This window comes from Echeneis naucrates, chromosome 14 (assembly GCF_900963305.1).
Source record: "Echeneis naucrates chromosome 14, fEcheNa1.1, whole genome shotgun sequence".
Taxonomy (NCBI): Eukaryota; Metazoa; Chordata; class Actinopteri; order Carangiformes; family Echeneidae; genus Echeneis; species Echeneis naucrates.
This window is the reverse complement of record NC_042524.1, coordinates 11,229,707-11,249,305: the sequence shown is the minus strand read 5'-3', so window position 1 is coordinate 11,249,305 and position 19,599 is coordinate 11,229,707. Positions and strand designations below refer to the sequence as shown.

General features: G+C 40.8%; 4 protein-coding genes across 8 annotated transcripts; 2 read left to right on the top strand and 2 right to left on the bottom strand.

Moving 5' to 3' along the window:
• Positions 1 to 59: 59 nt before the first annotated feature.
• LOC115054245 (mitochondrial import receptor subunit TOM40B) lies at positions 60 to 4,271 on the bottom strand. Of its 2 annotated transcripts, XM_029519357.1 has the most exons (10): positions 3,958 to 4,271; positions 3,330 to 3,529; positions 2,920 to 2,987; positions 2,720 to 2,812; positions 2,496 to 2,597; positions 2,256 to 2,361; positions 1,901 to 2,023; positions 1,709 to 1,785; positions 1,518 to 1,620; positions 60 to 1,438 (listed from the first exon to the last, which is right to left on the bottom strand). In XM_029519357.1, the coding sequence occupies exons 2-10, from the start codon at positions 3,511 to 3,513 to the stop codon at positions 1,299 to 1,301; spliced, it is 996 nt and encodes a 331-aa protein (XP_029375217.1). In that variant the 5' UTR covers positions 3,514 to 3,529; positions 3,958 to 4,271; the 3' UTR covers positions 60 to 1,298. The 2 variants fall into 2 exon arrangements, with proteins under 2 accessions (XP_029375217.1, XP_029375218.1); XM_029519358.1 differs by lacking the exon at positions 60 to 1,438 and having other exon boundaries at positions 1,901 to 1,997.
• A 114-nt stretch (positions 4,272 to 4,385) lies between these two features.
• Positions 4,386 to 7,533, top strand: fdxacb1 (ferredoxin-fold anticodon binding domain containing 1). Of its 4 annotated transcripts, XM_029519565.1 has the most exons (5): positions 4,386 to 4,853; positions 4,938 to 5,094; positions 5,531 to 5,734; positions 5,838 to 5,996; positions 6,092 to 7,533. In XM_029519565.1, the coding sequence occupies exons 1-5, from the start codon at positions 4,676 to 4,678 to the stop codon at positions 7,350 to 7,352; spliced, it is 1,959 nt and encodes a 652-aa protein (XP_029375425.1). In that variant the 5' UTR covers positions 4,386 to 4,675; the 3' UTR covers positions 7,353 to 7,533. The 4 variants fall into 4 exon arrangements, with proteins under 4 accessions (XP_029375425.1, XP_029375428.1, XP_029375426.1 ...); XM_029519568.1 differs by lacking the exon at positions 6,092 to 7,533 and having other exon boundaries at positions 5,838 to 6,084; XM_029519566.1 differs by lacking the exon at positions 4,938 to 5,094 and having other exon boundaries at positions 4,764 to 4,853.
• A 671-nt stretch (positions 7,534 to 8,204) lies between these two features.
• On the top strand, positions 8,205 to 14,444 carry alg9 (ALG9 alpha-1,2-mannosyltransferase). The gene is made up of 15 exons (XM_029519193.1): positions 8,205 to 8,350; positions 9,994 to 10,129; positions 10,287 to 10,421; positions 10,581 to 10,651; positions 10,762 to 10,850; positions 11,011 to 11,146; positions 11,249 to 11,336; positions 11,639 to 11,744; positions 11,985 to 12,107; positions 12,388 to 12,542; positions 12,682 to 12,811; positions 12,902 to 13,049; positions 13,228 to 13,357; positions 13,459 to 13,589; positions 13,713 to 14,444. The coding sequence occupies exons 1-15, from the start codon at positions 8,211 to 8,213 to the stop codon at positions 13,834 to 13,836; spliced, it is 1,842 nt and encodes a 613-aa protein (XP_029375053.1). The 5' UTR covers positions 8,205 to 8,210; the 3' UTR covers positions 13,837 to 14,444.
• Positions 14,445 to 15,249: 805 nt separating this feature from the next.
• layna (layilin a) lies at positions 15,250 to 18,846 on the bottom strand. Its single transcript, XM_029519809.1, has 8 exons — positions 18,771 to 18,846; positions 18,617 to 18,637; positions 18,124 to 18,421; positions 17,227 to 17,384; positions 17,106 to 17,150; positions 16,972 to 17,025; positions 16,749 to 16,845; positions 15,250 to 15,946 (listed from the first exon to the last, which is right to left on the bottom strand). The coding sequence occupies exons 1-8, from the start codon at positions 18,844 to 18,846 to the stop codon at positions 15,250 to 15,252; spliced, it is 1,446 nt and encodes a 481-aa protein (XP_029375669.1).
• Between the last annotated feature and the right edge of the window lie 753 nt (positions 18,847 to 19,599).

The window sequence follows — 19,599 nt, the reverse complement described above, 5'->3', positions numbered from 1 at the left end:
TTATCTATAAAATAAATAACATCTTTATTAAATTAAGTCCAAAAAGACAGTAACCGAACTTTACTTATTTCCATGCTATTACATAACATATAAATAATATAACCATGTCATATACTCAACAGGAGTGGAAATGTCTAGATGCAGATTGAGTAGTGCATGTCGCATACAGGTCAGTGTTTCCACATGCCTTCATCATACATACATACATACAGTACAGTGCTGGCTCAGAAGAGTTAGTGCATAGCCTCTCACACATCCCTTATCTGTGGTAGTAAATATGGCGGAGCACCTTTTGTCTTATGAGTCAATTTGCTGTGTGTGGAGCCCTCATACACTTCTATGTTGGCAAAAAAAAAAAACATGATGAAACATACATCCGTGCAAACACAGCTTTATGGATCATACTGACATTGATAGTATTATTTCACCAGCTTAAACTCACACAGAGCTGCCATCACTGCTGACCACTTTACTCCAAGCGTTATCCTCTAGGCAGTAGTGGAAATCAGCATGCAGCAAATGGCTTGAGATAATTAAAACACTGAATCAGCTTTATTTTTTTTCTCTGTCAGTATAATGTGGTAATGTTGAGGACAGCATCGGTTTAAATCAAGTTAGTGCATTTAAGCATTTGGAAGTTCCAAAATTTAGGTGACATATATGAAAATGTGTATCATTGATGAGCTCCCCTATCTGTACAAGTTGATTTTAGAGTTATTCTGACTCATATATAAACCAATGATGTGTATAAAATGGGGGGGGGGGAAGTAATCTATTTGTTAAAAAACAACGTACTGCAGAAAATGGATGGTAAATATCTCAGGTATGGATGGACTCTAGGTAATGGGCTAAAACAAAAAAAAAGGTTTACTATCTTTTAATGCAGTCTATAAAACATTTTTTTCTGTCTACATACTGTAAAAATGTTTGGAATTATTTGCAATTTACAGGATACTACTTGTCACTTCTTTGTCCATTGTTCAGAAAGTAACATGGAGTCTGATTTTAGGGAGATAGGCAATTCTGCAAATCGCATATGTTGACTCTTAAAATATATTAATCCAAACCCACTGTGCAAACCTGCTGTCACCCAATCAGGAAACATCACCTCCATTTTGAGAGGTAGGCTTTGAGATAAAAAGAGAGGATCAATTTAAGGATGGAAGAAAGGATGGTTCCAGGCGTTTTATTGAGGCTGAAGAACCTTGGCGGGTCAGATCATTATGTAGCCTCTGAAACAGGTCTCTGCACAGTTGTCCTGACAGTGAGTTGCAGTGTCAGCAGGAGTTATTGGATGATTATCCCACGTGGACACCTAGGCCAACTTGTAGCTTGTCACCTCTGTGATTTACAAAGGCACCCATGATCAGGGTGGCAGGGAGTGGGGTAAGGCGCTTCTCCAACACCCCTCCTATTATACACCGACTGTTTATCATACCTGTATGAACAGAAAATGGTCTCTGTCTGTTCCTGAACAGTTTGCATTAAACGTGACCTTGATGAAGAAAGAAATTTACCTCGAAATACCATGTTAGCCTCTGGAAGTTCCATTTGATAGCCAAATGAGGTTGTGGTCTCCTGCGTACGGGTACTGGCCTCAAATTCCACGCCAACTTGGATCTAGTAAACACACACACACACACAATATTTTGTGTGTGTGTGTGTGTGTATATGCTGTGTAAATGGAGAATGATGCTATTTGCTGTACCTGTTTGTTGGCTCTGTGATAGTAGCTAGCATGAGCGCCACCTTTACCAGCATTGAGTGTTGCCACCCAGTTTGGTCCTGCATGAAGAGATAGTAAAATGTTGCTAGATGAACCAAAATAGATGGCAACATTGGCCATCTAAATCAAATCACATAGTTGAAAGAAAATTCAGAAATAAAAACAAAATCTTACGAGAGTACTGTCCAGCCAAAGTAAGAATTCCTCCTTCCTCTGCTCTTCCCCGATGGTACACCAACTCCCCTCCTAAGACCAGTCCAGAAGACACACTCTGCAGGAAGTGTGCCACAAGGATAACTGTCCCAGAGAAACACCATACATAGTACATACAAATCAGATGACTATATCCAAGGAGGGAGAATGTTTTAGTTGAGGGATAGATAGACATGGTTAGCTACTAACTAGTATATAATAGCCGGGGAAACTATTGGCATGCATGTTTGTGTCTTTGTACAAATTGTGTAAAATAATTTAACACTTAATATGGTACTTGGGTGAGGCTTTAATCATTCCACTAATCGTTTATCACCTGACTCTCTGAGGACATCTGGATTAGCTACTGTGACAGCTGCAGTGAAGTCGCTCCCTCTGTACTCAGTCTCAAACTGCCATGTTACAAACTGGGACTGCTGGGTCTAAAACACAACCAATTTGAATGTTGAGTTGTTTGCATGAAAGAATGCTGATCTTAGGTGACTTTCACAAGATAACTGACGTAATGGTACATTGGATAGATGAACACATGGAATGGCAGATTTCATTAACACACCTGAAACACCGTTCTGGCTCGTATGCGCTCAGTAAGATGGAGCAGGGCGTGAGCATTCAGACTGCCAGATGAGTCCATTTCACCGATCAGTGCCGGAGCATCCTGAAACATGAGGCAGGATCAACGTCAAATCTGATCACTCAAAAAGGCTCTACCTTATTTACATTATGACTGTACAAAACCTGAATGACAAAGCAGTGGTAACATGTTTATCAGCTGAAGACCTTGTCTTTACTGCAATGGTCAGACTGCAGATGCTCCACGTGGAATCTGTAGTATGAAGGACAAACAGCACTCAGATGGAGAGTATGACTGGCCTGAAAAGAAAACATATACCTATACTCAGATACACGAGGTTTTCATCTTACTGTTTTTACATGCAACAAACAGTTTGGCAGTAAATTTATGTTTGAGGACAATTTACCTTGAAGAAACTGCTCAGAGTTTTATTGATGATCATCTTAATTCCCTCAATCTGTTGAGGAAAAACATCTGAGGAGAACAGTATTAATATCTCAGTTTGTACATTTGCAGGCTTTGAGATCATCTGATTATTTTCAATTTCTGGTTTAAAAAAGACAAAAATAAAATAAAATATACTGCACTTATGCATTAAAGGATTATAAGATAAGGATATAAGGATTATATGACACTGCAACACACAATAGTGATACACTGCACCTTAACTTAACATATTCAATGTTCCATGAACACAATAGCATTCCCGTTGACACAGGTGGAAGATTTTTTTTTTTTTTTTAATTCCGTGCTGCATGGTCAGCTTTTCTTTAACTATGGTCACATCACAGGTCCTGTTTGGCCAATGACACCCACCTTTACAGCTCCTGTGAAGAGAGTGAAAGCTGCCTGGATTGGGTAAGCGGCCATCTCTCCTCTCCCAACGGGGCGGACTGTCCCAGTGAGCAGGGTGTGCGTCCCAGCGGGATGGAGAGGGGTCCGTGGAGAAAGGCCAGTTCTGATGGCCAGGGCCAGAAGACAAAGCCAGGACACTGCCCATGTGGGCGCGACACTTCCTACCAGACACGAAGAGACAGAAGGCTGATGCCAGGGTCACACTTGAGGTTGGACATGTACAACAAACTCAAACTCTGTATGTATGTATATGTACTATAAGCAATATGAAAATTTCACTGCATAAAGATAATATAAAATGAAATAAAAGGTCTGTTTTTCTACAAACACTTGCACTCATTCACAACTAACTAGTTAATGACATCTAAGAGCTGTCAAAATTCAAAATGAAATTCTATATCAGTACTAGAGCTGCCTCTGCAATTTGGATTATATTGGTCTCGAAAGTAGAATTTAAAGGGGTCGACTCCAACTATGTGCAACACAAAAGGTGGTGTTTTCCTGTGCAGGTGCAGCAGTTCCGTTAGCTAGCATGACCTTAGCATCAGCTGAAAAAGATGCTCATCGTAGCAGGTAGTTGATTTACTACCTGAGTCCGATGCGATCAGGAGACTTTAAAATCCAGAGTGGAGCTGAGAGGTGCACATCTGAGAGACTGTCACCGGGTATTATTCTCCAATAAACGACAAGTAAGCAAAAAGGCAGCGGATGCTCTGGTTGAACTGATGCTGCAAATCACTCCTCGCTCCAGATGTGAACTTCCGCCCGGAAAATGTGTTCGTGTGAAAACATGAATTAAAGTCTGTGGTCTCACGCTCTTCTGTTTATCTGTATGATTCGGATATGCAACTAATTTGAATTATTATTTTAAAAAATAAACTATAAATTCCTATCCGCCAAACCCAACCGTGTGCCCGTTCCTATTTTTCTGATTATACCATCACTGGTACGTTGAGCCGAAGTTCCACAAGTCTTGTTTCAGGTCGGACCACTGTATGCGTGGCACAGCCCCCAACGCAGGCAGCTCCAGGTGAGATGATATTAATCGGCTTTCAAGTGCCGCATCGCCTCAGAGCAGGAGAAGGTCTACGGCTTCACCTGGCTGCAAAGTCCATATCTTCACCGGTTACATTCAGCCGACAGCTGCCTGAGCCGCGGCACCCGGCCGGTGTTTGCTAGGAATAAATAAGTTCGTGAAGAGGCTTGAAGGTTACCACTCTCCGACGCGTCCTTTCTCTCCCATTCCCTTCAAAAGAGGATTCAGATTTCTTTTTTGGGATAACACCGAGTTTCTCCTCTGGCTGAATATGCCTCCTTCACGGTCCGTATTGTTGGTCGGAGAAGGAAACTTCTCTTTTTCTGCATCCATCGGCAAGTCATACGCTCAAAGCGACACCAGCATCACGGCCACTTGTCTGCAGTCGGAGGACGAGGCACTGCGGCATGAGGGCGCAGCCGGTAACGTGCAGGCCATCAGAGACTCAGGTACATGTGTGTTTTTATTAGTCATTGCTCCCAACTGCACTTTTCCCCCCTTGTATTTATTTATCCATTTCGGGGGGGATTTAGGTGGAAGTGTGCTTTTCGGGGTGGACTGCACAAAGCTGGCGGAATGTGCGTCTCTGCAGGGCCGCCTGTTTGACCGTGTGCTTTTCAACTTTCCTCACTGCGGCAGAAAGAGTGGGGTGAAAAAGAACAGGGAACTTCTCAAAAACTTCTTCCACAGGTATAACTGCACGTGACGTTTATTAAAAATTCACGCTGTTGCAAGGTTGGATACTTATTCTTGTCCTATATTATGTGAACCTCTCATTTCTGACACTTTATATCAATGTTTAGCTCAGCAACAGCAAGTTTGTTTTCCTTTGCCCAATTGAAATGTGTCCATTACACCTATTTTTACAAATATTGAGCACTTAAAGGGATTCTGTATTATTTTCAGGAGAGAACGGTTCATCTTTGGTTGGTTGTGGTTGGACAGTATTTAGCATTTGTCAAATTTTTATAATTCATCACATAATAATATTTCATATATATAGGAAGGTCATCTATCCATTAGCTATACTGAGACAAACATCCACTTAGTACCACTATAAATGTTTCCATCCTCAATTTTCTTTGACATATAAATATTGTGCTCCTTCATTTTTCTGTTCCTCCAGTTGCATTAAAGTGTTGGCTGAGGATGGAGAGGTTCATGTTTCCTTATGCAATGGCCAGGGCGGGACACCAGCGGACCAGCCGAGGCGAGAATGGCACAACAGCTGGCAGGTTGCTGCCATGGCGGCAGAGGCACATTTAATTCTCAGTGACATCCGTCCTTTTGCAAGTGAAAAATACCAAAGCTACAAGTGCACTGGATACAGGTAAGGAACAAAGGTGAGTGTTGCAGCGTACAACTATAATTAACCCCCCCTCCTTTGTGTGTGTTTGCAAATTGAGTGTAACAATTATGCTGCTGTTGTGCAGGAGCCAGGATAAGGGCTTCCATGTTGAGAAAGCTTTGGTCCACGTGTTTACTCAGAGCCTCCCCTACACTTCTAGTAGGATGCACAAGGTAGAGGAGGATATTGAAGCGGAGAGAGTCCAATATAATATGCCAGCAGAGCTTAGTGATTATATATTCAGGTACTGTAACACAGAGGCACTTATGTTTCAGTACTAAGCTACCATGCAAGTAAAGTTATATAACCATATGGTTATTATCTCCTCTTTATCATCAGGGGATTTCTCTGCTCAGGTTCTGTCCACCCTGTCAGATTGGTGCAAGATTTCCTTCTCGAAGGACTGGCAGAAAAGTGGCCTGTCACCATGGCAACAGAAACTGTTCCTTTCCTCCTCACGGTCAAACAATTGCAGATGTGCTGCCATGATGTTGACAGTACACATTGGTATTGGATTAACCTACTACCAAAAGACCTTAGCTGTGACACTGCTACCTCTGCAGGCAAAGGAAAAGATAAATTGATGTGTTTGGACAACAATGGAAGAACAGACACACAAGAGACTCCAATAGCCACATCTGTTGCCACAGACAGAGTGGACAGGGTAAGGAGCAAAAAAGCAGAGAGCTTAAGGTCTGCTTGCTCTCTTGATATTGATCCAGAAGGAGAATGCGGTCTTTATGTGCTACGTCCATCATTGCTCCCTCAGATGGAAGAGCTTTTAATAAAAAAGGAATTGTGCAACAGTACAGGGGATCATAAGGAGATGGAGCATAATAATAAAAGTGTTGAAACTGAAGAGGATGAAAACGAGAAAACCTGTGGGAGCAGTAATGGTATAACCAGCTTATTATCTGGTATTAGTGGCCTGGTTTTCAAGAATGTACCCATCAGCCTCTGGTCCCTGCCTGTCTTTCACGAGCTTCTCCTGAGAGCGGTTTTTCCTTCAGGATGTGAGCCAATCAGATTGATTGGACAAAGGCTGGAAACATTGCTCACATCATATGGGGTGTCTTTGATTACAGAACAGGAAGGCCTGCATCTGATGGCACAGCCAATGGGCTTGGTCGGTAAGGTGTTTGCAAGTAATGCAAGTGACAATATCAGCCATATCAGCATCACTGTGTCTCTAAATTTGGACCTTTTGGCTGTGCTCCTCTTCTCCCTCCCTGACTGGCGGCTGCTATGGTCACATGACCCACGCTTTTTGAAACAGTTTGCACACCGACCGTCACCTGGGACCCCTTTCCGCCCATTTTCCTTGTTCCCTGAGCACTTCAGCTTTGACATCAGCTTCTGGACAGGGCCAACATGGGAGGAGAAAAAGTTCCACGCTGTGGTCCGAGAGGCCAGTCGTGGGACTGTGGAGCAAGTTAAACTCATCGACACATTCTCACATCCTGACCTGAGTCAGACCAGTTACTGCTACAGACTTGTATACCACTCACACACACACGCTCTGTCACACACACAAGCCCTCCAGTTTCACAAGCACCTGGAGGCTTTGCTTTCCTCTCGGTTACAAGTCACCATCAGGTAGCTATTTATCAACCTCTCAGGTGAACAATTTAATGATCCAAGTTTTAAAGCATATAATGTAAAAAACTTAAGTTGAACAGTTTATACATAGTAGAGGTACTGTAAGTAGTATGTCTTTGAAATGTGATTGGAATTCAGTGTTTCTGTCTGTGTTTATCGCACAATAAACAAGTTAATATGAATGTGTGCTCTGTCAAGAATTATTGTAAACAGTAATATTCGTATGCAGTCCATGATGTGACAAAGGATGGAAGTAGTTATAATAGTGTCATAGCAACCAAAGCTGGTTTATTCATTTGATGTTATATATTCAAAGCATTTTGATAAGTTTCCTTATAGGGGAAGAAATACAGAGTTCAGAGAGAGACTGGATATAGTTGTATTCATTTCTAAAGAGCTTTTTTCCAAAGGAATTTTAACCATTTACATTAATTGAGAATAAACAATATATGTAGGGATGAATGATTTTGCATTATGACCCTAGTTTTATATGTCCAGGTAAACTAAGATATTCGATGTTAGGTCAGTACTTCATTTGAGTTACTTAACAGCAGCAAGTCACTTGCTTATCAAACATAAAATATTCAGTCAAAATATATTTAGTGTTTGGTTTTGTTTTGTTTAGTTTTTTTGTTTGTGGGGTGGGTGCTTTAGGCCTTCGCATATTACATGTTTGTACATGTTTGTTTTTTCATGCAAAAAAAATTAAGTGACAAGCTTATTTCTGCATTTCTGTTCCCACTGATAACTTTACCCCATGAATTTCTTAAACTGTCGTCATGTTTGATTATAACTATCATTCGCCGGGAAGTGACGGAAATGACCGAAGTCTGTCTCGGGAGCAGCTGCGTTGTCCAACATGGCGGCCAAGGCGCTTCGGCAACGAGCCAGACGAGGCAGCAGACAAGATGCAAACAACGTGAACGTACCCAGCGACTCTCGGCCACCGAGAGAGGAGAAAGGCTGCGATGATAGTAAAACCGCAGAGTCGAGGCAAGAGTGAGTACAAGCCCGCTGGAGAGGCGCAGACTCGCCGGTGCAACATACTCCATCCCCCGGTTTGACAGTCAGAGCAGGGCAGCTAGCTGGCTAGCTGCTGTGATACGATCAGCAAGTTTTGGCTCCAACAACCCGATAACATTCAATGAAAACGTCCTCCTCACAAGCTCCAGACCCGGGACTTTACATCGAATAGACACAAATTGACTTCGCGGTTGTGTATTTATCCCGGTCATGTGTTGCATCGTTTGTGTGGATAAACATGGCAGCGCAGCTGAGCTGGTCAGCTTCATTCATTCTCCCTCCTGTCAAAACACTGGACTCACTTTATCTGCCCCCACCGGGGCAACTCCTTCTCAGCGCCGGTGGGGGGGGGCTTCATTTTACATCATTATTATATGGTGTATTTGAGTTGTTGCTGAAAGTCCTTGGTGAGAAATGTTGACAGTTGGAAGGTGACGTGTCATAAAAACATGTCAGCGCTGTCTAATCTAAAACTAATCTAACTAAGCTGCTGATGGGAGTGAACAGGAGGTCACATATATCCATATGAATATACCAGAAATCTTAAGAGTCTATTTACTGACGGAACAAGTCCACATCTGCACCAACTCTGGTGGAGGATCTTATCATTTCCTGGTGAAAGAATGGACGAGTTCAACTCAGCAAACCAATGTTTTCATATAAATTGTAGCTTGTCCTCGACCTCCTGCACCCTCTATACTTTCATGTCCCCTACCCGCACCAGGGTCTGTATCCCCACCACACTCTCACTGGTGCAGTCAGAATAGTTGACAGTAGTGCTGTTTGAGATAGTTGTCTTTGTGTGAGGAGCAGTGATCACTGTCTAGCCTCCTGGAGGTGTTGTGGGGCTAACTAGACAAAACAGCGGTGAAAGGAGGTTCCCACCTGATGACCCCAATGACATGTTATCTATCATTGCTCACTGGCTGAGTTAGATATTATCTGTAGGGCACCTAGGCAGGGCAAAGTTTTTGTAAGGGAGTTAAACACTGAGTCTGGTCCATTTTTTGGTGCACAAGTTTTTGTGTTTACTCTAAATTCCTAAAAGAAGTACACATCAAGTCAGTCACATCAATAGTGTCAAAGAAAACAAACAACGTGAAAAGATCATTTTACTATTGTTCAGTAAGTAATACATGCAAATGTTATTACTATTAGTAATTATGTAATGACAATAACAATAATATGTATTGCATGATGATTGTGTAATTTACAAATAATGAGGTTCATGAGTTGATTTTAAAAAAGGACAATCACTAACGACAACTATGAAATCAAAGCTATTTAACTCGGTTAAAACTTGTAGAGGGAGAAAGAGAGCATAATGAACTATGCCCGAGAGTAATAATCAATTGAGGTTCATTGGCCTTTCCAACCTCCTTTAACTACAACTTTTTTTTTTTTTTTCGTTATGAGCTTAGTCATGTTGTGTTCTAGCCACAGGCTTACTCCTTTTAATATGGAATATATAAACTTCTTTGTTAGTGTTTTATTAAAAGAATCAATACAGAAAATATCAGTCAGGTACACCCGTGCATAGTAGATCTGCTTCAGGCAGCATCAACATCATGTACAACAATTAAAGCAGCATTTGTCCATTGTATGTGTTTTTGTAAAAGGGCAATAAGTCGTGGGGGGCAAGTCTGGGCTCCAGAAGGTTCTACTGCATTCAAATGCCTGCTCTCTGCACGTTTCTGTGCAGCTTTACTCAGCAACATCTCTGACTGTGATGAGACCTTCAACTACTGGGAGCCTGTGAGTACAACTCACTTCTGTCTCTAATCCTACAGTGCCATTTGCTGTCATTAATGGTCCGTAAATGGATTTTCCAACATCTATGTCTGTATATTTGATTCTCAAGCAATTTACTGCCTCATTTTCTTAAACCGCTCTTGTCTGTTTGTTTTGACAGATGCACTACCTGCTGTACGGCACAGGAATGCAAACATGGGAATATTCCCCATTGTACGCCATCAGATCTTATGCTTACCTATGGTTACATGCTCTTCCAGCATGTTTGCATGCCCATGTTCTGCAAACAAACAAGGTAACCATACCATTTAAGCCTCATTTAGGTGCACTTTTGTGTTCAGTGTCTTCTGTTGAGAGGATGAATAGAATTAGAACTACTCCTTTTTAAGAATTATATGTTTTTCAATTAGTTCAATAACTTCAGTTTCAGACTTGTGGTATGATTGTGTTGCAGGTTTTGGTGTTCTACTTTGTGCGATGTGTCTTAGCATTCTCCTGCTGTGTCTGTGAACTATATTTCTACAAGTGAGTTTACACTCCTCTTAAATGCAAGTGGGCATTGTAAGAACCAATTATATAGAGTGTATGGTATGGAGATGAATTATTTGGTTTGTTTGTGTTTGTGGGTGACACAGGGCAGTTTGTAAGAAGTTTGGCTTACATGTTGGCCGTCTGATGTTGGCGTTTCTTGTCCTGAGCACAGGAATGTTCTGCTCATCTGCAGGTTTGTCAGACGTATTTATTTAATCTCTTTTATTGACTACTGTACCATCCACCATACATCCACCTTAATATCAGTGATTGATCATTCTAACTAAAATTTTGAGCAAACCCTTTTGTGAAGTTGTGCATCATCCTTCTGTTTTTTTCCCCTTCTGCCTTAGCTTTCTTGCCTTCATCTTTCTGTATGTACACAACGCTGGTTGCCATGACAGGGTGGTTTCAGGACTCAACCCCTTTGGCCATTTTGGGTGTGGCTGCCGGTGCCATCGTCGGGTGGCCATTCTCTGGCCTGATTGGGTAGGCTTGCAAAATCAAATATCAGGTGTCACGTAATACTTTTTCCCAGACAGACTTGTTAAGATGAATTTCCATTTTTACATTAGTTGTTTTTCTCTGCAGGGTTCCGATCGCCTTCGACCTGCTAGTATTAAAGAGGCAGTGGAAAGGTTTTATCACCTGGTCAGTCATTGCTCTGCTTCTACTGCTGGTGAGATTATTTTATTAAAATATATATATAATTTATGTTTCAAATTTGCATTTTACAGGGAAAATGTGCATGTAGATGAGTTTCTTTGGTGTCACAACTGCAATATGTGCACTCGGCTTAGTGGAAGAACGAATCATTAATAACAATATAATGGGATATTACATTATGTGTGATGCATACAATCATATAAGAGATATTTACATTTAGCTTCACCAAGCTAAACATAATACAAGACAATAATGAACATGTTCACAAACAATTGGCCTATTCACCTCTTATGCTATTCACTCTGTCTCTCTCAGGTTCCCTTGGTTGCAGTGGACTCTTTCTTTTATGGCAAATTGGTCATTGCTCCACTCAATATTCTGTTGTATAATGTTTTCACACCACATGGACCTGATCTATATGGTAATATACAATACACAAATTTATAATTTTATATTACATTGGCAAAAGAATAGTCATAAAACAGAATTCTGACCCAATGGTGCCCATTCATCTCAGATGAACTGTAGCAAACAACCATTTTTAAAATTACAATCTGTGGATTTTCCCTTAAACTAAATGTGTAATAACCACACAGTTAGGCTGTTTTTATAGTGACATGAGCTGTAATATGCTCCCTCTTTTCTGCGGTGTCATTTTCAGGTACAGAGCCGTGGCATTTCTACTTTGTAAATGGGATCCTAAACTTCAATCTGCTGTTTGCTTTAGCATTGCTTTCCTTGCCACTCACTGCTCTCATGGAGACATTGCTACACAGGTTCAATGGTGAGGACCGTGTGTGCTTTTATAGAATTTCATACATTATTTATCATATCATTATTTGTATTTTTTTAATTAATTGTGTGTGTGTGTGCGCGGGGGGGGAGAATTGAAATGTTTCTTTCACTGCCTATTCATGCCAAACTCAAAACTGTACCCAGCCACACTGGTGCTATCTCATACTCACTATTGGCATATACAGTAAAATGCTGTAAAAACGAGGGCTAATCAAAATAAGTGGCCATTCTTGTGAGTATGTGTCCTTATGCACGTGTGTTGTCTGTAGTGCAGAACCTGGGCCGTCCATACTGGCTGACTTTATCTCCCATGTATCTGTGGATGCTGGTTTTCTTCACCAGAGCACATAAAGAAGAACGTTTTCTCTTTCCTATTTACCCTCTTATCTGCCTCAGCGGGGCAGTAGCCCTCTCCTCTCTACAGGTGTGGTTGTCATTTTCAAAATTTGGCATTGATTGTAAAACATTAGTCCAGGTTGATTTTGTTAGTTTTAGGTATATTTTAGTCAGATAAAATTAGTCATACAAAATTAGTTTTTACAGTTTGATTTTATTTCTTGCAGAAATGCTACCACTTCCTGTTCCAACGGTACCGACTGGAGCACTACACAGTTTCCTCCAACTGGTTAGCTCTAAGCGCAGTTGTGGTCTTCACAGTGTTGTCCCTGTCACGCTCTGTGGCCCTTTTTAAAGGTGTGTGGACACATGTTCTCCCAAGAATCATTGTCAACAGAAACAGTAGTTTAAGATGAATCAGGTTACATTTTCTTTAACCGCCAACAGGCTACCATGCTCCCCTGGACCTTTACCCAGAATTTCACCGCATTGCCAAGGATCCGACTCTTCACTCAGTCCCTGAAGGCAGACCTGTCAGTGTGTGTGTGGGTAAAGAGTGGTACCGCTTCCCCAGCAGCTTCCTACTTCCTCACAAGTGAGTATCCAGGATATTGTGTCTGAAGTATCAGTGCTTCTCCTTATTTATGGACAGACATGATTTTGAAACGTATCCAAGCCAATATTAAATTTGTCATGCCAGATACAAATGTATACTTAAATCAGAATGAGTCAGACTGCATACCTTCCTGACAATTGTTATTTCTAATGTCCAGCTGGCAACTGCATTTCATTCAGTCTGAGTTTAAGGGGCAGCTGCCTCAGCCATTTGCTTCTGGGCCTTTGGCCACGCAGATGATCCCATCCAATATGAATGATCAGAACCTCGAGGAACCAACCAGATATGTAAGTCTTTAGTAAGATTTACATTTAGATTTCACATTTATTTACACATGAATGGGCTTAAGAGCATTTGTATTACTGTATAAATCTCCCAATTTGCACAGGTGGACTTAAGGCAGTGCCACTACTTAGTAGACCTGGACACAGAAGAAGAGGCGCCACTTGAGCCACGATATTCAGCCAACAAAGAAGAATGGAACGTAATCGCCTACAAACCTTTCCTTCAAGCATCAAGGTATACAAGTTTTTGACAGAAAAAGAGAACAGACATGGCTTCCAAATCTTTAAATAAAAAAATATAAACTGTATCTTTTTGATATGTGATGTCAAAGTTTTTAATGAACCTTTTTTCTCTCAGATCATCTCCTCTCTTCAGAGCATTCTACATACCGTTCATCTCAGACCATCATACCGCCTACAGACGGTACGTCATCTTGAAACCGCGCCGGCAAAAGCAGCCTCGTAAGCGCAGCCATGGCTGACCTTTGAATCTGGCCCCAAAATTCTGGCCGAAATCAATCACCTCCCCTCAATACAACTGGTATTTGTGTGTGTTTGTTTGACATGTATGCATGCATATTTTTCCCTTGAAACATTTAAAGATATCAGACCCTTTAAGGACTGCTTTGTGTGTGTGTGTGTGTGTGTGTGTGCGTGTGTGTGTGCGCGCGCGAGTGTGCGTGTGTGTAACTGAGTGTAACTGAATGTATTATAGTGGAGGCACACTACAAGATTTTACATGTATTTAGCCAGGCTGTTTCATACAAATAATGTTTTTTTGTTTTCTGTTTTTTTTTTCACTTGAAAATGTGGCCTGAAGGATTTTCTAAATAATGAACCTAAGAAACCTTGTAGTGTTTGCTCATCTGCACTTGAACTGTAACTTTCTGTTCTGTTGGATGTGAGTGGTGGAGATGAATGTTATTAATTTATGTTGGAAGGTTAATAAAGTCTTGACTCTAGATACAATCATTCTTTTTTTATTAGAAAGGTAAAATCACTGCATCACGGACTGGTTGATTTAATTGTGATCTCTTTTTATTTGAGTTTCTTTATGTAACAAACATACAAACTGCTCTCACAGAAGAGATGCCAAGGCATTATACATTCTGAATAAATAATAATGATGCAATATTTTCTCATTGTTTTTGATATCATGCCGTTGCTGTAGACAGGCTGCAGGCACTCAAGCTGAATTCACTACATGAGAAACTTTTCGTCTCACAAGCTTTGTTTTTAATAGTCTTTACTTAGAAGGAGGAAAAATAAATGAGGCAACAAGTGTATTATCGAAATTCAGTTCAAGTTCTTGACATTTTCTTGACATTAATGTCACAACATAGACACAGATAAGCTGTTTCTACTGATTGGGGATGTGCACGTCATTTCCCTGAAGCAGTAATAAACTCTGAATTATTTGGAGTTAGCCTGTAACTATCAGGTACACCAGGGTGTAAATAACCCAGTATTTTCACAGCATTGCAAGCATAACAGTTCAGCATGTTCATAGTTGCCCTACCAGCCAGGGGAGGCATGACAAGGCCATGCAAACAGGATGCTGACAGTGTTTGTTTTATCTTGACCTGAGTAGTGATGGTGACCTTTTTTTACCTCCCAAAGCCTGAACTACTTCTGAGGACCTCCAGGTTTCCTGTGTGATTTCTTTGTGGTTCTTTAGAAAAAAATAAATAAATAACACAACTTCAACTAAAATACTAAATAGTACCACAAACAAACTGTCTCATAGTGGATTGTAGACATCGTGACAGAATATATTTGTGCATGCCCTGACTTTCACTGATGTTTCAGAAACATACTGAACAAATATTACAACCTCATACATGCACAGTTTTGTTTTAGCCATTGTCCATGCTACACACAAGAGCAACCAGCGGTCAGTAATTTTCTCTGTTGATCCACTCTTGTTCATTAAAATATCGCCTTCCACCATCAAAATTCATGCCATTTCTGTAAGAATCCAGATTAAACTGGTAGGATTTTCGGTTTCCGTAGGTCCCAAGGTTTGTTTGGTAAGTGTCTTCTTTACCATTGGTGATGTAGGTCTGATAAAGGTCGGCCTTCACTGCGTGACCTCCAGGCCTCGGTTTGGGATCATAAACGTCACTCCCTCCTCTGATACTTCCATCATACAGTCCATGGTCCCCATACATACCCGTGCCAAAGTGCTCACTCTTCGTTGTGCGACGACCTAAACTTGTGTCGTAAAACTCGGTGCGTCTCAGACTGCTGTCGTTCAACTCCCTCTTTCCCGAGCAGCCCAAGCTGGCGTCGTAGAAGTCACGGGTACCACGGCGACCAAGGCTCAGGTCATTCAGTTCAAAGTTCAGGAAGCAGCTCTCTGTGCTGGCAAGTGTCACAAAGCCACTTTCTGTGTCCCGACCCCCCAAGTTGTCATAGTCACCTGTCGGTGTGTCAGGGGAGGAACATAGGAAGGAGGTGTTTTTGGTATGTGGACGAGCTGCAACCAGGTCATCATCCTTCTGGGAGCGAATGACATTGTAGACTTCATTTGGGGACGGGCTGTGGCAGATACCCGCGTCTGTTTCGCAAACTTCAGATTTGTGCTGTTTTCTCTTCCTGTGTTATTCACAGAAAATCAGAAATAAGAAATCACGTCAGTCATTAACAAAGTGTAATACCTAAACATACAACATATCAACAAACATATCTTTGTCTTAGGGAGTACATCCTAAATTTAGATAGTAGATAAAGATGTATAAGATCATTCCTTGGTGGCATTTACCTCCCTTATTATCCAAAAAGTTCAAAACATCACTTGCACCACTTACCACAGGTTTACTTGCTGTCCTTCAATGCACTCAACACTTGCTCATGTGTTTTTTTTTTCAAACACATCCTATGTTTCTTTAGTTTTACTGCCTCAAACATTAATTTGCATCATTACATCAATAGCTTCAGTTGTTCTCAAAAAATTTACTATTTACTTACTATTTACTTACTTACTTTACTTTATTGACTTACAAAAAAAAAAAAAAAAAAGTCAATAAATCAATAAAAAAGGGAAGTCAGAAAGTAATCATAGAATAAAACCAGACCAATTGTGACAGCCGATCTAACACATCCTTTTTTGTATTTAATAAAAATAAAATGGAAATGTTCGAATCAGTGATATGATGTAGCTAATAGACAGTCCTAAATGGCGAGATAGTACTTATAATACCACTAATATGAAACAAAGTAAATGTATAGGCTCAGAGCTGAAATGCCTAGTAATGAACTAAACTGAACTAAATGGCACCTTATGGACATTATAATGGAGTAAGGCTCACTGCAGGCCATGTCTGAAACTTTTATTTTTAAGGTTAAAGGGTCTTTATTATCATTAGCATTTGCTATTGCTTTTCATCCTCACCGTCTGACAAGCAGTTTGAAGCAGCAGACTCCAGTCACTGTCAGCAGCAGCAGTATCAGGGGGATAGTGGGAAGGATGATGTAAATCAAATTCAGAGCTGCAACAGAAATCCAGATTTAGTGATTTTGTGTCAACAGTTGCATATAAAAGCTTCAGAGGGAGAATATATTCCTCTCTGCAGAAAAAGGTGAAAAGTTCTGTATTATTTTTTGCTTCAGTCAACCTGTATTCTTGTCCTTCTTGTCATTTGTGTTCCACGGCACCACAGATGGGACATCTGCAAAGAAAGACGTCCATAATCCATCTGACTGTCTCACTTTCTTTATTTTTGATCAGTCATCATGAGCACATTTTTACCTGTTTGAGAAGAGTTGGGAGAAGGGGAAGGTTCCAGCAGATTTTCTGAGGATAATATAAATCACAGTCAACAGTCTTCGAGTAGTGTTGAGCTAAAAGAAAGTTGAATTAGCAGCAGTACCTGCCGAGTATTTGCAGATGAAGTTGTTCTTGGTTTCGCAGTTGTCATCATTCCACTGGAACATGTAGAGCCCCCCAAGACCTGGGGGTGCAGATGGCTGGTGATACATCACAACACACACCTCATAGCCGCATGATGGCTCATCCCAGTGCCAGTTCCTTCAACACAAAAATCAGACACACAAAAGCACACAATCAACTGTTTTTGATGCTTTCTTAACGGATATTTTTTCCAAAATTTTTACTCTCAAATGTAAAAAGAAAACAACAAAAACAAAACAAAACAAAACAAAAAAAACCCCCCCAAAAAAACAAATGTACTTCACATTACAAAATGACTAAATAAACCAGTAAATGGATAAATAAGAATACTGCGTTAGACCAAAAAATTACATGAATCAGAGACTGTCGCGAACTGAGAGCTGGTTTCAGTAGGCCTGTCAGTTTTTGGAATTTGGCTTCGTCATCGTAATGTTTTTGGGAAATTTCGTTTTATGATGGAAATATCTGTATCTGCATAATGACTGAAAAGTAATGAAACCTGTAGGCCAGAATTGCCAAAATATGTTGGAGGTTTGGTCAAAGGATGCTAATTAAAAAAAAAAGTACTATGATTATGTATTTAATATGGTCTACAATATCAGATTTTTTTCAAAGCTCTCCAAACGAATATTGGTAGAGGCCAACAATATTAAAAACTTCTGTTTCATTAAAAATGTTGTAAGTAAGAAAGTATGTTGGTAACCAGTGTCATTTCTCTCAACCTATTATTAATACAATCATGAGAGAAACACAACCAGAACAGGAAATTAAAATCATTATTCAGATTCCTGACAACAAGAGTGGCCAAACCTGATTTTTTTAAAACAAACAAACAAAAAAGCAACTTTTGGCCAACCTAAATGTAGACTTGCTGCCGTCCACCCAGTAATACTGTGAGGGGCAGTCTGAGCTGATGTCCTCATCACCATGGCTACGGCGGAGACCGATCCAGAAGTCTCCATCAGTGGGGCGGAGCTCTTTGATGAGCTGCTCTATAATCTTCTGCTCGGACGCAGATTCCACGCTGAGCAGCTGCCCTCCGTCCCGTCTGCAGGCCAGCTCTGCCTCCACAAAGTTCAGCTTCCGCCGGAACTCAGAGAAATAGGCCAGCTTGTAACACGGCCTCCCTTTTCCTGTTTTGCACACACGTTGACCTGCACACACATATTCACCTCATTACACGTTGCACATGTGCAGGGAGAGGTTTTTTGTTTTTTTTCACAAATAGTCTGTTAGAGTGCTGGCTATGAGATGTCAATTATATGTCTATCATTGACCGTTTAAGTTTTACTATACACTTTTGCAGAACTCTTAGTAAAACTGTATTTTGGGAATAGTTTGTTGCCTACCTCTGGCTTCAAATATATCCGCTTCAAGAGCCAAACATCCAGTACAGAATGAGGATGGCAGCACATCAGAAACCAAAGGCAGATCCACAAGTGAGTGAAGAGAGTAATACTGTGTTGAGCTTTGTTTTCTCCATTTGTGTTTTTGCAGACTTACCTGTGATGAGGCTTGTTGCTGTAGATGGATCAAAAAATAATAGCAGCAAGTGGCAGAAGATTGCTAGCAGATTCATCTTTGTCAGCTGTAGTCACCAATTCACCATCATTCTTTGTTCTTTTTCATGCCGCTGGCTGTTCATCTGGTCATTAGAAACCAGATAAACTCAACTGCATGAGGCCAGCTGTGTTTTCAGGTGCTGAAAATGCTCAAAATCAGTCAGAAAGCTAAAGAAGTGGTCAAGAAGCAAGTCTTCTGCTCTGAAAAAGAGAGTATGTGAAACAGAAGGAGGAGCAGGAAGAGGAGGAGGAGAAAAGGCTGCGTGTTTAGGAGGGGGCTGTAATCTGTTAAGAGCAGTCTTAATGATTGGTAGAAGGGGCCGCATCGATCACGAGACATCTAATCATGCAAGTGCTTCTCATTGTAAACGCTGACAAGAGGCAGATTTCACTCCTTCCTTTATTACTTTGGGTTTGGTTATTATCATTACAAAAGTGTTACATGAAAATGATCTCCTCTAATAAGACCAGGTATGTGTTACAATATTTCCCTTCAGTCAGTCTTGCTGAAATTTTAGCTTATTGGGTTTCAGTGCAAAGCAAGAAAGGGTGCTGACGCATCTGACAATGTATACTTATGTGTATACGGTGTATTTTTCTAAAATCTTAAACAAATTAAATACAAAGTTCACAAATGGATAGTCTTAAAAGCTCAGCTAATATCCTTCATTTGGTCAAGACATCACCCTTTACCAACCAGGGCGTCACCTGCTCAAACTAATGACAAGAACGTGGCCAAGAGCGAAGAAGTGCAAGAAATCTAACCAGCA